Source organism: Candoia aspera, chromosome 6 (assembly GCF_035149785.1).
Source record: "Candoia aspera isolate rCanAsp1 chromosome 6, rCanAsp1.hap2, whole genome shotgun sequence".
Lineage (NCBI taxonomy): Eukaryota > Metazoa > Chordata > Lepidosauria > Squamata > Boidae > Candoia > Candoia aspera.
Genome location: NC_086158.1, coordinates 74,137,207 through 74,153,804, shown reverse-complemented (window position 1 = coordinate 74,153,804; position 16,598 = coordinate 74,137,207). Strand labels below are relative to the sequence as shown.

Sequence of the window (16,598 nt, the reverse complement as noted above, 5' to 3'; positions counted from 1 at the left end):
TAATTTCGGGCTAGAAACCAGGTGTCTGTGAGTTCTAGTCCTGCCTTAGGCATGAAAGCCGGCTGGGTGACCTTGGGCCGGTCCCTCTCTCTCAGCCCAACTCACCTCACAGGGTTGCTGTTGTGGGGAAAATAGGAGGAGGAAGGAGTATTAGGTATGTTAGCCGCCTTGGCTTATTTATAAAAATAATAAAGGCAGGATAGAAAATAAATAAAGTTTCAAGGATTCCACATCTGAGTTTCTGATTACAGAGTTATTGGTGCGACCTACTGTTTGTAAGGTCAGAAGGTTCCTTCATCTGAAGGAACTGCTGCCTTAGCTATGAGCAAAGTTTCTAGCAGTTCCTTACTTGTAGCTATAGTATTGGAGCATCCAGATAGTTTGTGCAATTTAACTAGAAGTAGCGTACTATGCAGGGTTTAGCAGTAACCATGCTTTGCCAGCTGTAAGATGAGACAAGATGAGGTGGGCTCAGAGGCAATGCATGTTTGTCTCAAACAAGGTAATAAACACAAATAATATAATAGTCCTGTACATGTTTCTAAGGCTTGCTTGCCCGTTTCCATCTCATCTCACGAATGAATGTTAATTTAGAGTGGATCATTCTTCCTGTCCATCTCTGTATTCAAGAATACAGTATATACAGTGGACCTCAAGTGTGAGTTAAAAGTTGGTTCTGGTCAGAGAATGGTAGGTGGAAGGAAGATACTGTTACCCAGATATCCAGATTGAGAAGTGAAGCATATCAGGAAACCAAAGCTGGGGAGAGAGGGTTCAGCACCCCAACACTTCCTGCAGCTTCTCCACTCTAAATTGCTCCTTCAACTTTCTGCTCTGTACCTGTTCAGAACATCACACGTTTTCTATATATAGTGCAAGGGTTGCACTATTGTCACTTGAAATTAGATCCTGATGATAAGCTTGTGAAGACTTGGAGGGTGTGGAGCAGTTGTTCAGGGTCCAGGTTTGCCAATTTGAGGCTACTGGTTGAGTCTAGCCCTGAAACCAGCAATCCATCAGTAATCCTGATGTTGGCCAAGTGGTTTGCAACTTGACTTCAGGTTTCCTGCTTCCAAAACACTTTAGGTAAATGTCGAAGTTAGTCCATATAACTTGAACTAGGGCTTTAAGCAGACCTTGTCTGTACATCCACGCAATGACATACCTGTCGTGCTATTTTCTCTCAGATAAGCTATGTTACGTAAAGTGATGAATAGTTAGAAGTAGCCAAAGATGGAGATGAAAGGAAATCTAACTAAATCTAGTTTATGCCAATACCATTCACTGTACCTCTCCATGCATTTCTGTCATTGCCAACCATCCTTCCACCATGTCCGTACAATGCACCAAACATTGCCTTTTGTTCTCCTCTCTTTTTGAGGATCTCATCAACTCCATACAACTGTAACTTTCTTGTCTTCATCAAAACCTACTCATTCATTCAAATGCGATTTGATCCCCATTCATTCCTTCTATATGGCCAAACCACCTCAACATACTGCTTTCGCCCTGGTTACTGATCACTCGCCTGTATTCAGTCTGCTTTCATTCAGCACCCATTCAAAACTGCTGAAAGTTTTCATCACTCATAATTACAGAGGGAAGGAGGGCCACAGATAGAGACTCAATGGTCTTTAGTAGCCTACCATGACAGCAAGCCATGGTTTATTTAGACTTGAATTATTGAATGCACCACCATTGGCTTTGTTCATGTAACCTTCTTAAGCCAGTAACTATGGTATAAAACCCACAACTTACCCAAAATGCTAAGCCGAAGCTAAACAAATGGTATGGTTTAGTGCAAAGTATTGATCCAGTCAGTGCCAATAATTTGAGTATTGGCCATCTGATTTGAGAAGGGAACCTGTAAAGAGTTTTCATAGCTTTACAGTTTATAACCTTCAACACTTATACTGAGAATTGGCAAACATTTTCTTTTTTAGTTGATGGAACATGTCTTCCACCCCAGATCTTCAGACAAGTAAGTAAAGTACTCAGGCAGAAGAAAAGCCATTCTCTTACTTAAATCTTGGAGAGAATTTAATACAAAATGTACATAAAAAGCCATACAAATATACAGAACTTTTCCTCCCTTACCGAGCATTGAAAATATCACTGCATTTTCTCTAACTTCACTTCAACACTTTCCTCTGTGTAACTTTCTGTTTTGAAGTTTGTAGTTCAGTTTCCATTATTTGGGGTAAAAACTGGTCTACCCTTCTTAATAAACTTTACTCAAAAAGCAGATCTGTTCCTTTTTAATTCTACTTCCACTGTTCCTTCGTAATTTCATTGCTTTCCATACTGCTGTTCTCCAGCCCCCATTCTTTTGCTTTAACAGTTTACTCTGATAATAGCAATTCAGCAGAAATGTTGGATAACACTTAAAAAATTAATTATGTTGGGTTTAGGTTGTGGGGAAGAGAAGCTTGTTGGGAAGCTGCTAATATATTCTGAAATGTGATTGTTTTGTATAAATGCTCCTAGCTGATTATCACATCAGTAACCCGCTACAACTGTAGTATCAACATGACTTTTTGAAAGATCAGCAGAGAAACAATAGCCAAAGAAACTTTACCCAAGAAAGAGGGAAGAATGGAATACAAGATATAAATAGGAATTAAAAAAAAAAAAAGACTTGAAATCAGTGGAATTGTAACACTCAAGCCATGCCTTTGAATATTTAGTCCTCAGACTTATTCCATGTGGCTTAACAAAGGCAATAAACCACTTGCTTGGTGAGGAAAATATGGCATCCCTTATCATGGAACTGTTCTTCACGCTGTTCATTCATGCTGGCAATTGTGCCATTTGCAAAGAAACTGTCATTCACTGAAGCCTTGGTTTTCAGAATGTATCAATGGGAGAATTCTTATAAGCATTCTCCTTCAGGCTGTTGAAAATTTCCTTGGTGCCATTTTGCCACTGTAGAACAAGATCCATTGGAGTTTTCCCTTCCTATACAAGACAGGAAAAAAATGATTATTTTTCTTGGAATGTGATTTTTGCTACCTTATATTTTTGGACTTGATCAACTTCCTGTAGGGCAGAATGGGGGGGGAGCTGTCATGCATCTGATCACATCACTTTGAATAAACACATTCAAGAAAATAGGTGTTTCACACTTCTAGAGTTCATGCCAACATGGAATTCAATTTGAACAATGAATGTGTTTTCAGTGTATACAGTAGTATGTATTGTACCCTTGCCATAAGTTCTTGTCCCATTCATCTTTCACACATACTTCACCCAAAATCCACAAGTAGGCAGTACCTTTATTAGACAAACCAAAATACCATAAAAGGGTATCTTCTGTTCCAAATGGTCAGTCCAGACCCTACCAGTGCTATCCAACAACAGATCTGTGATTGTTTTCTCATGAACTTGCCTACTTAATCTTTTTAAAAAATTATTTTATTCAGTTACCTACATTTGCCCCAAAGAGCCAAACCCATTTGCATAAATTCTCAAATCTAGAAAGGCAGTGAGGCACTGAAATACGCACGGACATACAAAAGCAAGAAAGAGAATTCTGCTCATTTTATTTTACCTTGCCTATGCTTAAAAATACAAAAATAATATTGCACAATCAGTTCTATGAACACATGTCCAATAAATGGCATCATCAACAAATGTGTATAAGAAACAATTTAAACCACTGGAGGTATCTGTTGCAAGCAAGTCCCACTGCAGTGATTTCAATTAGTTTTAGGATCAGTTTCTATGAGATGCTTCTAGGTTTATAAATGAGTTTAAAGATCCAAAATTCCACTTCGGCTTGCATATTCTATATAAAATCTGCAGCACCAAGGAAAACCACATTAACAAGCAAACAGTGCAGAAGTCCCAGTTTGTGGAGGATATGGAATGAGCAAATACTTTGGAAGAGTTATGGATGTGTTTGCTGCAGCTGCTGGCACCTCCTTAAGGAAGCTATGTCATTTTTTAAGCTTCTGTGGCAGCTGCGCATTCCCAGAAAAATACACATCTGACACACATCCCCAGAAAAATACACACACAGCAGCAGCGTATGATGAACCTATTGCATCTTATTTGTGTTTCCACAAATACGTTTTTCCTGGGAACGCACAGCTCCTGTGCAAGACCAGGAAAAAGGGTAGCTTCTCTAAGGTGGTGCTAACAGAGGAAGCAAACATCCACATCCCATCTGAAGCACCTTTTCATCTTTGAATCCAAATAGCTTCACAATGTTGGGCAAGTGGTTTCTTCGCACCGCAGATCTGGTATGATCTGCCCAAATTGTGACATGTTCTTGTAGGAGTCTATCCAATGCTTCCTTCCACAAAATAGTATTCAGTCCCATCTTTAAAATAGCCTATTTTAGATCCTGTCTTTTCCAAATACAGCATTAGAATCATTTGGGGGGGGGGGGAAATGAACCGAAAAATATATTTAAAAACAGTAGGAATAATTTTTCGGAGAAGGGTTGCAATGTGCAGTATGTTAATAATGAGTATAATTTGACATGTAATTTGCAATTTGTGAGTTTGTTTCATCACGTTTAAAACAGACTCATTAAATTCCATGAGACTAAACTGAATCACTGTTACTGTAAATACTATTGATTTCAGTGCATCTGCTCTCTGTATGACTTCGTCTGATTTCAACTCTGCTTCTATATGACTTCAGTTTCATCACAGTAGGGGAAAATTGTAAATGGAGTAACCTGCTACTTACAGTGTTCTTTACATTCAGGTTGGCACCATAGAGAATCAGGAGTCGAATCATTTTATATCGATTTAATCTCACTGCATCATGCATAGGAGAATCACCCTCCTAGAAGAAGGAAGGAAAATTGAATACGATGGTCTTGGAGGCTTGTCATCAATAATATTGACAATTCTTAACAAATGATACCAACATGTTGCAACCAAGAGCTGTTAGAAAAGAGGTATGGTATCATGGCACTGAGCTGGAATGGCTGGACAGAAGGCATCCTAAACACAGTTGCTATCCTGTTACAGAGAACACTGCCATTCCTTAAGTATCTAGAATCTCTATAGAGGGGAAACAAGTATGCAAATGTAGATATGCCCTTACTAAGCCTACATCACCTAAAGTCACCTTCATAAATTACGAGTTACTCACTAATGGCATATAATCTAGACAAAGAGCAAAGGGAACAAGTTGGTTCTCAAGCTTAGTTTTTTTTACTGTTATGGGTATGCTACAAATGTTGGGGGAATATGGGCTTGGGTCAGGCTGCAGACAGAGATATGGCTGTACATCTTCATTGTCAGACGTTTAGCCCCTTATTCAGCAGATTCACTGATATGACTCAGCAAGATAGTCTTTTTATTGAAGATGAGAATAAAGCCTTGTACACCCAGAATGTTTGTCTACTTAGTGCAGTGAAGTCACGGCTTATCTATAGGTCTGTGTTTCAGGGTTTAAAATGTAGGCTTTTTCCTCCCAACTTTCCAAATCAATGTATCTTTGGCCATGCTCTTGATGAACTCGGAGGACAGCTGATCTATTTTCACACAGCAGTTCTCTCTAGCCTGGAAACACTGGTTCTTGCCCCACCACCTTCGTTCCTGTTTGGATTTGTATCATCTCTTTGTACCTATGAGCTGTTTTCACCACTAGGGAAAATGGGGAGACAGAGAAAAAGGGTCTTTACATGCTAACCCTCTTTCTCCTCTGGCCCATGGTTAGTTAAATGAGTCTCTGTGTTTAAGACACAAAAGGGAACTTCCTGTTTCTCTCTCTCTCTCTCTCTCATTCCCTCTTGTTCACTTCCTTCTCTTCAAAATGTACTTTAGGTAGAAGTGAGGCTTTTCTATCCTCACATACTTCTTAATAAATCGACCTTTTATGGAAACTATCATTAATAACTGTTAGCATTCATTGATAGCTGAATAAGTTCACATTCTGTACCCAGGACAACTATATTATGAGAATATTCTATATTTTTAATGGGGCCTTCTGCAGTTTAATTGCTCAGCAGTCATTCAATACTCTGGTTATGTTCAGGAGCATATCCTCTAACAAGAGCTCTTGCTGAATTCAGATCTCCAACAAGTCCTTGCAGCTTGTAAAAATAATGTGTGAGTGATTTACCTTTCTTTTCTTAGAGTTGTAGTTTCTATGAAAGAAGTTTGTTGTTCTTATGGATCACTGGAGAGGAGAAGACTGCAAAACTATCGTATTCACATAGCAATCCAGGAAATGGAAAGGAAATGGCTATTTATCATATTGAAAAGCATTAATGTCTGTTTCTGAAAATCTGTGGCCTATGAATGCTATGTAGAAAGTGGTTATGCTTGGCTGATGGTCACTCTATTCATGCTATTTAGTAGCATCACGTGCCTCTCTTCCTCTGTATTTGAGTCATTTTGAATGGCCCACTTTTACAAGCACAGAGAGCTACCATAGGCTAGGTTCATCTTGCTCAATACTGCCTTCTGATGGGCATTCCAGTACCACCTACTCTATCCTCTGTTGATAAGGAGAGAACATACTTACTCTGTCTTTGGCATTGAGATCTGCTTCACAGGCAATGAGATGTTCTCCACATTCATATTGGCCTGTCCTTACTGCCACATGCAAAGGGCTGCTGAGCAACTAATGGAAAGGAAAAAAAAGTGAAAAAAAGCATAATCCATAATGGCAGACAATAAACTTGGATTGAGAAAAGGATTTCATGCAATAGGTTCCAGTTCCACATCTTCCCCAAACCGAATTTTGGGACAACCATAATAAAATACCTTGTCTTTTGCATTTCTGTTTATTCCTTTGTTTAACAGGAATTTCAGGACTTCTACATTTCCACCTCGACACGTCCAATGAATAGCTGTTGATTCAAGCTACATCAGAAGAAACAGAACAAAAGACTGGAGATTACAATAATGCGGGAATAATGAAAGCATACACCTGCCTTAAAAGTATTCAGGCTGTTGGCTGGTCATCCTCTAGTCTGGCAACAATTTTTCAGGTTCTTGGACACAGAGATTATTTTGAACTAAAGTTGAAAGATCTTTCAATAAAAGATTCAGATTTTTCTGGATACAAGCCAGCAAGTTAGAGATAAACAGATGGTTTGAGGTCATGGTGGCTGCTGAAAATAAACAGTAGTTCCTAGTGACCAAGACTTGATTAAGTTGTGTTTATTGAGGAACATAAGCACAGCTTTATTCCAGGTTAAACTGTTGTCTGTTTTGACTAGTAGCTATTACTTTCTAGTGTCAAAAACAAATGCCTTTCTCTGCCTAGGACTGTATATAAAACATAAGTTTTATCATTATGCTACAGTCCCTCTCCAATTCAGAATCAACCTTATGGCATTCATTATGTGCTCTGTTCCAGTGTTTATGTAGTGACTTTTACACTGATCTGTGTGACTAGCTGTCTCTGCTTTGGCACTTTCTGGATATGTTCAACTCCCCATGCGCTAATTTAATCACACAAGCAATGGGCCAAAAAGCCTTACCACTTGACCAGAAGCTTCTGCATATATTCAGCTTGGCATGAAAGTTGGGAAAGTCATGTGTGTACCATTGCAGAAGAAGCATACCCTTAGAAGGCAACTTATCACAAAGACCTCTTTATAAATTGTGCAGTGCAGTAAACAACAGTCTCCTTAGCAATTACATCTCACCAGAGGTATGCATTGCTAACATGAATAACAGGGGTGGAGTCATGTCTGCTGGCCTCACTCCAGACAGCTCACATCCTTTATCCTGATCACTTCTTCATGTCAACTGGAAAGTCAACTTGAGAAGAGGGCTTGTGGTCTACAAGAGTTTGCTTGATGTGATTGAGAATAAGGATAAAGCAGAATCCCTGTGAGGCTTCATTCATCGTCAGGTTAATTTTAAAGACACTTCCACCACCACCATATGACACAAGGAGGCCAGGCAGGTATGACGTGAGATGGTATCTTAATTCTGTCTCTGTTCCTTCTGTCAGCATACTCTATTCAAAAATAATAATGAATAGGGAAATGGCTCCTTCTCGTTCTCATAATTCTTTCAGGTGCTTCACATGCTTTTGAGAATCAGCCCAAAGAGCAGTATGAGTGCTTGCAGTTTCAGCTTACCATATCTTGGAATTCAAGTTGAGCCCCAGCTTCTACTAACTTTTCCACAACTTCCAGATGTCCTTGTGAGCATGCCCTGTGCAAAGCCGTACGCTTATACTGTCAATTGGGAGAGAGAGAGCACAATAAATCATAAACAACTGCCTTAAAAGAACACTCTCTCTCCCTCTCTCTTTCTCCTGGTGATTTTCTGATCTATAGTCCTCAGATTTCCTGATGGTTTTCCATATAAGTACTAACCAGAGCCAACGTGGTTTAGCTTTCTGGATCAGCCTAATGTTAACTAAGTATTGCCATCTAGATTGTGCATATCTTTGTGCGTATAGCACCAAAACTGCCATACAGGTTTGGGGCACACTGGTCTATAGAGCCTATAATAATTATCAGGAATTTCTTCTGGCACACATTCAGCAAAGCTCCAGTCTAACTTTTTAAAAATATTATTTATTTCCCTCTGCTGGTTTTGGGAGCTCTAATATCAGGGAGGCAAGAGGTGTTAAAGTATTAAGTATTGATGTAACCCTCAAAGTCAGACCTTTCTTCCCAATGTTGGGGGAGGAAAGGCTGGATTACACTCTAAGAAGAGGGCACATTCACCCTAAAATGATTTTGAAAGTGATTTCCTCTCTCCCAGAAAACTTGGAAACTGGTGGTAGAAAGCTTAGGGTGTTTCAAAGACAACAGTTCACTGAGCTATAGCTTCTAGTATCCTTTTGGGGGAAACTGTTCCACTAGGATCAAATGAATAGTAGTACAGAAATCAATCAGAGCTGATATACCTCATCACAAGCATCTGGATCCCCTTTGTCTGCCAAATACTTTTCAATCACTGGCATCTTGTTCTCCAAGGCAGCTTTTAAAAATGTGGGGACATCCACAGGTCCTGTCTGATATAGAGCAGAAAGAGATCATCACAATTGGCGGGGATGCCACTAAATGCAGAACAGAAGAAATTAAAATATTCTGTCACTTGAACGTACTATAACTTCTTGCTCAGGGTCCTTGAAAACAGGGACTTTGACCTTCTTAACTTTTTTTCTTTTCTTCAGATTAATGATTTTTTCAAGATCTTCCAGGTTTTCAAGTTTTGATCTTGCCTCTAGTTTCTTTCTTTTGAGCTGGACAAAAGGAATGAACAATATGGTAAGGTGGTTTGTATGTGACTGTCCTGAAAGAAGTACAATACAGTATTATTAACATGAATCTCAAGGGTCCATTTTGGCATTTCCAACCATACAATTTTGCTTTAGGCTCTAACTCTGTGTCTTTCAAACTTGGCAACTTTAATAAGATGCGTGGACTTCAACTCCCAGAATTCCCCAGCCAGCATGCTGGCTAGGGAATTCTGGGAGTTGGAGTCCACGCATCTTATTAAAGTTGCCAAGTTTGAAAAACACTGCTGTAACTCCTATAGAGCTGATGGCCTTCTCTGTTATGATGCCACTGTTATGAGAAGTTTCCTCTGTGGAGACTCATCAGATTACTTCTGTCTTGCTTTCATATCATTAGATGACAGGAGGTGGAGTAAGTGGGAGGGAAGAAGGAGAAAACCTACATAATGGAGACAGGGATTAAAAGATATTCCCAGAAGAGTGGAAAACTCACAGAGATGTCAGGTCTCTATATGGATTTGAACTACATCGAAAAACTGGGTTTCTTTTTTTATATCAAGTCTTAATATTTAGTTTTGTAGTATTTCTTAAAATGTTATTATTTCTACAGTCTGACTGTTCCTGATATTTATATTCTGTTTAGAGTATAATAATGATTTTTTTTTTCTGGTGCCTTCAAGTCAGCCTTGACTCCTGGCAACTGCCTGGATTAGTCCCTGCAGTTTTTCCAACAAGATTTCAGAAGTGGTTTGCCATTTCCTTCTTCCTAGGGCTGAGAGAGAGGGACTGGCCCAAGGTCACCCAGCTAGCTTTGTGCCTAAGACAGAACTAGAACTCACAGTCTCTCACTTTCTAGCCTGATGCCTTAACCAAACTGGCTCTTAATAATGATTATTAGTTTTTTAAAATGATATAATATAATCAGTTATTTACAATTAATCAATAAAACACTAAAAAAAAAACCTTCCATGTCTATGACACTTATACTGTAAATTCTTTGTTTATTCACCTGAAACTTTTTAATCTTTTTTTCTTTTTCTTCTTTTTGATTCATTTATTATTATTATGATCATCATCATCATTATATATATATAGAGAGAGAGAGAGAAGTCAGTTCTCAGGGCAAACATAGACTGAATCTGTAATCTAAAAGAACCTCTCATCATTTGATGGAGAACAGAATGGATCATTTCAGAAGATGATCCACTAACTTCTCTTGCTCCTTTCTACACAAGAGGAAGAAATGGAAAGCTTCCATGTTCACGTAAGATTCAACCATAGTTGTACCTTATGTCTGCTATGTATTATGAGCTATAGGCTGAGTGCATAAAAATTAAATTAAACCAGATACAAGTTATGGATTCATATCCTGAAGTGAAATACTGTGCTGGCCTCCCGAAATGAGCTCGGCTTAGTCCTCCCTCAGAATCTCCTCTGGTTTTCATCTGAATAGGACCATATGGGGCTGTCTAAAATGAGCCATACCTGTAGAAAATTGTTACAATGGTACAGACTACGCTGGAGCCATTTTGTTTCCGAGTCACTGCTGTGCCAATATTCTAAGTATGATTATAGTGGGGAAGGCATATGAAAGGAAGAAACCGCCTGGGCTTATTATACAATGCAAAAAGGTTTCAGGAAAAGTAAGCAGGGTTATAAGGATGCCCACCTGTTTTTCTCACTTGTCTTTATAGCATGATCAATCCTCTTTTTGTACTGTGGTTGCAAGAGAAAGAGGAAGCAATGCTTCCAAATGTGCAATAAAGGAGGGGCATGGCAGTGATGCACATTAAAAAGAGGAAAGGCTTCAATCCCATGGTTGCAGCTGTCTTTTGACTTCTTTTACTCTCCTTACCTCTCCCCACCCACCCCACAGATGCCCCAGGGCAGTGTCCAGCAATTAAGTCTCGTAGTGTACAATGAGCACATTTCTCTAGAGGAATCCACTGATTGCATCAGTTTTAATTTTGTCTTGGCAGGGTGAGATTACTGGTCTTTTATTTGTTTGTTTCTTAAGTTTGATATCCATATGCCTAGGTCTGCAGCTGATGTGCAGGAGTGCAGATTTTAAAAGCTATGTTGTTGGTAGGTATGCAGAGAAAATAGTTTTGAGGGGTGGAAACAACCATGGATTTTGTCTTTGCAAGTCCCCTTCTTCCTACCTGAGAACTTAGTAAAGAACTTGTTGGAAGAGAGGTATTGTACAATAATTATACTTGTAATTATTAGTAGTGCATCTAGAAGATAGAATACTTGAATGCATAAATAAACTTACTCTATAAAAATGTTGTGATAAAAGTAGCTTTTTGAGGGAATCCAGAGGGAGAGCTGAGCGCCAGTTTGGTGTATTGGTTAAAGGTGTAAGGTGTTAGGTTAGAAAGCAAAAGACTTGTGTCTTCTAATCCTGCCTTAGGCGCAAAGCCAGCTGGGTGACTTTGGGCCAGTCCTTCTCTCTCAGCCATAGGAAGAAGAAGGAAAGGGCAAACCAGTTCCAAAAATGCTGCTGAGAAAATTGCATGGATTTGTCCATGTAGTCATTAGCAGTCATGACTGACTTGAAGGCATAAAAAAAGAGAGAGAGACACATAGAGAGAATTAGAGACGGCAGAACAAATTGAGAAATGTGTTGAGTCAGCCAAATGAGCTACACGTCATACAACATGCTCCTGAAATTCTCCTGCTAGTCCTTCAAAGGTAAGATCAGTAGATGAGTAAGAAGCAACAGTCTGTTACATGATGCAGTTATGAGTTACTTGAGAACCTTTTAGGAGTATGTTGTCTCTGCTTTAAATACAAGCTGACACATCTTTCTTACAGTGTAGCAGCTCAAGTGACTTTTCACGAGGTGTTAATGAGTGCGATGTTAAGTGACAACCTATTCCATAATGTATAATAGTTATTGCACCAACAGCCCCTTTGCATCTATTTTTTGAAGCGATTCTTGATCAACGATTTTCAAAAGCCATCTTTACAACAAGCTTTGTCAGGGGAAGAGCCTGATTCCAAACTCTCCATGCAATCCAGGATCCTACTAAAAATGTCCCACAAATCTTGAAAAAGCATTTCCTCTGGAGGAAACAAATTATCTGGACCACTTTCAGTTGGGTTTTAGACCTGGGAACAGTATTGAGAGAGCACTGACCTATGGTTGGACCTGGCCCTCTAATCTATCCTGGCCCTCCTTGATCTCTTGTCAGCCTTCAATACCATCGAGCCTGATATCCTTCTGGACTGGCTTGAGGGACTAAGAGTGGAGGGCACGGTGTTACAGTGGCTCTCCTCCTTTCTCCAGGGTCAGTTCCAATCAATGTTGATGGGGGGAAAGGTCTAGCTCTTGGCCCTTACTTTGTGGGGTGCCTCGGGGCTTGATTTTCTCCCCATTTCAATATTTACATGAGATCTCTGGGTAGGGTCAGCATGGGATTAGGTGTCATGTCATTTAAATTTAATCTTGGTATATGGAGGCAAGATTGAATGGCTGTGAATTTTGGGACTGCTTGGTTCTAGCAAGTTTCCAACTTTGGTCCTGGATGGGGTTGTACTACCCCATATAGGCCAATGTACAATTTGGAGGTCCTCCTAGACTCATGGCTCTTGCTTGAAGACCTAATGGCAGCCATGGGTTTTTTTCTTTTTCTTTTTGGCTAAGAGTAACTAGACAATCATTTGCTGCATGGCAGGAGCAGAATTACAAGCATTAGAGTTTTCTAATCTGATATTCCTTTTTATAAGTAAATAGATGGGGAAGCAAATAACCTGCCACCACCTATAGCATCTGAGGAAGTTTTTGAATCATGCTCATATGAACCAGTACCATATAGTTTCTGTGTCAGTCTTGTCTGATGCTCCATGAGTAGCAGACATTGTCCAGATTCTCAAAACAAAATGCCCCAACTTTGTAGCTTGAGATACTTTCATCTAAAACTTCTTTGAAAGAGGAAATGTGTTATATCATGAATGCAAAGCTTAGGCACTCCCTAGGGATTCTTAATAGCTCATGCTTCTAATTTCTTTCAAGTCTCAAATTCCTGGTTTTCTCATTATAATTAGGCTTGACTGAGCAACTTTTTCCTGATTTTCAGCACAGTCCTACCAGACTCTTTGGCCTGTGACCTTCTAACATTCCTTCTAATATGATCATTGTAGAGAACATTAGTAAACCAAAACATTGGTGAATATCCTCCCAGAAGATATACAAGAACTCAATATTTTACCTCAGCTTGCAGCTCCTTCTCCTCTTTGTAAGTGAGATTGCGCCGTGTCACTGAGGGATCAATGACCGTCTTCAGGTCCTCTTGTTTCTCTAATCTCACTGTAGCTTCATATTCTCCATCTTTGAAGTCCTCCGGAAGGAAATCCCCTGTTTCTCTATCATCTGACTTTTTGCTTGTCATCTGTCAAAAGAAACATAAGTCTTAAGCTTACAGTTCCAAAAAGTTGTCCCTGACAGACCAAGGCATGGAGAAAGCTTATGAAAAATGGGTTGTGCAACCACTGGAAAATACAGAAGGAAGAACCTGTTGAGAAATAGAAGTGAAATCAATGGCCCGAGATTATCATCAGAGGCAGAGACTTGAGGAAATGGTAAATGGCTGATAAGAAGGCATGGACTGCATTGCTGAGGGCAATAGTATGTTTGCAATCCAATATCTGTGGAAAAAAGGTTAAGTATCAGGATATTCAGAAGCAAGGAGTCTGAGGAACGGATGGAGCAGAGGAAATAGTCTGCAAAAGAGAAACCCGAAGAAAAATAGGTGACACTGAAACTTGGAAAGAGCCAGAGGGGAACAAAAGCAGGAGGACTATTGTTAATCCTTAAGAATAGCATGCTCAGTTCTGTTGGGAGGTAGGGACAAAATAGCAATAGTAGGATAGTTATCAAGAGTCCGAGTGGTTCAAGAAAAACAGTTAAGGGTAGCAGCAATCTGAGAGACTGGGACAAGGTATGTAGCAAAACAGAGAAACCCAGAAGAAAATCATCCTGGGGTTCTCCCTCACCCACACAGGGGAGGGCTGGAGATAGGATGGTCGACTGACTAAAGTAAGGAAACTGTAGACCAATTACCACTGTGGACCATGAAAGTATTGGGTTGCAACATCTAACACTTACATTAGGGCACTTGCCATCACAGCAGCATTGTGACCTGGGACAATGAAAGCCCAGAACCTTTGAGGGATATCAGGGCAGACTTTTATACATTAATGTGAATTAGCCATACGTTGCTTAGCTGCACACAGCTAGTCATCAATTAACGCCAGGACTACTAGTTGTCTGCAACTAAGCAATTGTTGCACTAATGATATGATTACTAGCCTCCTGTAACTAAGCAGTGGCATCTGGACAGACAGGTAGAAAGGGGAGTGAGCTTGAATTAGACTTAGCATTTGGAGAGGTGGCAATACATGGAAAGATTTGGATACTAATGGACTCAGATACAGAATATCTTACATGGAAGAGGAAAAAAAATCTGTCCATTTAATATATTTATATTAAATTTAGAATCAAGTTTTTCTATTGCAAACATGCAGTATTCACAGTATGCAAGAGCTAAAGTTAGATGTTGCTACATCTCACTGAAATCACTGAAACAACTTAGCTGTGACTTCTATAAATCCCATTGCTTCCAGTGGGTTTTAGTCACAACTCTGTTTAGCTGGATTAAGGGAAATGATGAAGAATCTATCCAAGAGCACAATGATGTGTGTGTGTGTGTTTTTTAAATATCCTACTCCCTTTCTCCTCCCCACCCTCTATAGACTGACAGGCTCCTATGCCATCTGCTTTTGAAATGCTTTCTGGCTTAGAAGAAGCTTAAAGTGACTTGGGATCCTGCTGTTGAAAAACAGAAAAATCTCCTGGGCACACAGAATTTATCATGTTGTTCTTGAATTCACACCAGTTTTGTCTGTGAGTTGTTGACAAACCATACAGTATCTCCACTGAAAGGAGAGAAATCCCCATTTCATGAAAGATTTACACAGATCTCTTTCAGCTCAAACCACAGTAGTCTATGTGAAACATCACATCTATTCAGAAATAAGACCCACTACACTGAGTCCAATTAAATTCAATAATAATACTCTCAGATAATTACATGGGACTTACTTTCAGTTTTCATTTGCTAGGCCTCATAAACAACAATCCAGGTTGTCGTACCAGTATTGGGTGACAAATTAAGCTCTGAGTGGCGGAATAACTAAAGGGTTTGCTTATTTGTCAGAACAACTATGTGCTATAATTACAGCTAAAGTGTTTGCTGGACTGTTTGAGATAAGCAATTATTTCAGAAACACTTCTATTTTCTTTCCATTCCTTCACTGCAACTTGCTGCCATTAATAACACAGTCATAAACAGCAGAGGTGACTAGAGGCCTATTAAAGCTAGGTCATTCAAGTCCTGTTTTGATTCTTTATTGTGTTGTCCAGAATGGGTCTCAGAGCCAGGCCTGTGTGCCTGGCATAGTACACGCATAGCTGAAAATACTCTGAATCACACGGGCTGTATTAGTAGCTGTGAACCCATCATGCTCCCTCTGTTTCTGTTGTATTTTGTTGTGAACTATCTTGGAAGTCCCAATATGGCAAAAGATGGCATAAAATAAATATATACACTCTATTTAAAAGTATGTTGGCAATTAAATAAGACCAAGCTTCCTTTTTTGTATAGTTTGCAAGCTAAACTATAGTACATCATATTTCTACATAAATTACTACTATTAAATGTATAACCCGTATTTAACCTAAAGTTAGATCATTTTTCTTCAGCGACAGTTTCAGCAATAAATAACCCTTTCCCTATCGGCTTAAAGCATTTTACACACATCGTCATTTCATTAATCTTCATAATAATCTTTTAACATAGGACAATATCATTATTGTCACAATGTAACATATTGGTAGTGGTTAAAACTATGGGACAGCAGCTCAGCTAAGGCCATTGGTGAGTTCATATGTGAACTGAGATTCAAATGGTAGATTTCGTTGCTTTGTTCTTGTTTGCTTGGAAGGCCCACACCCTTTCATCAATGATATTTTCATTCCAATATAATTTTCTTATGTGTAGCATGAGTTCACCTTCAATCACAAGAAACAGTCAGTTTTCTCTTAGCACTACAAGTCCTATGGCATGCTATTTACCCCCACATGCTATTGAACTGGATGCAGTACCCACCTTAAAAAATGATCACACAAGGTAGTTTTATACTTACCAGATCTTCTACCAGTAGCATCATCATGGTGGCTGTTGTCTGATCCAAAGCCGATGGTGCAGTGTAGTACTCCTCTCAAGAAAGATGCCTTTACTATCCAAGGCAACTTGACTGAGACATGCCACGCTCTGTTAGTTTATATATCTTTGCAAAAACTTCTTCTGAGTGAGATAAGCTTCCAACCTGGGAATCCAAACAGTTCAGCAATAGGTGTT

General features: G+C 39.4%; 1 protein-coding gene across 1 annotated transcript; it reads right to left on the bottom strand.

Moving 5' to 3' along the window:
* Positions 1 to 2,022: 2,022 nt before the first annotated feature.
* ANKRD1 (ankyrin repeat domain 1) lies at positions 2,023 to 16,509 on the bottom strand. Its single transcript, XM_063307422.1, has 9 exons — positions 16,384 to 16,509; positions 13,389 to 13,568; positions 9,043 to 9,180; positions 8,842 to 8,949; positions 8,063 to 8,161; positions 6,732 to 6,830; positions 6,490 to 6,588; positions 4,699 to 4,797; positions 2,023 to 2,958 (listed from the first exon to the last, which is right to left on the bottom strand). Exons 1-9 carry the CDS (start codon positions 16,408 to 16,410, stop codon positions 2,848 to 2,850), a joined length of 960 nt encoding a protein of 319 aa, XP_063163492.1. The 5' UTR covers positions 16,411 to 16,509; the 3' UTR covers positions 2,023 to 2,847.
* Positions 16,510 to 16,598: the final 89 nt, after the last annotated feature.

What these genes read in the sequence shown, in the direction of transcription:
- ANKRD1 (XM_063307422.1), bottom strand. Translation starts at nt 16,410, where the DNA reads ATGATGATGCTACTGGTAGAAGATCTG. An exon ending in AGAAGGAGCTGCAAGCTGAG is followed by an intron (nt 9,181 to 13,388) that starts GTAAAATATTGA and finishes CCTTTTGTCCAG; the next exon opens with CTCAAAAGAAAGAAACTAGA. An exon ending in ATCTCAATGCCAAAGACAGA is followed by an intron (nt 4,798 to 6,489) that starts GTAAGTATGTTC and finishes TCCTTCTTCTAG; the next exon opens with GAGGGTGATTCTCCTATGCA.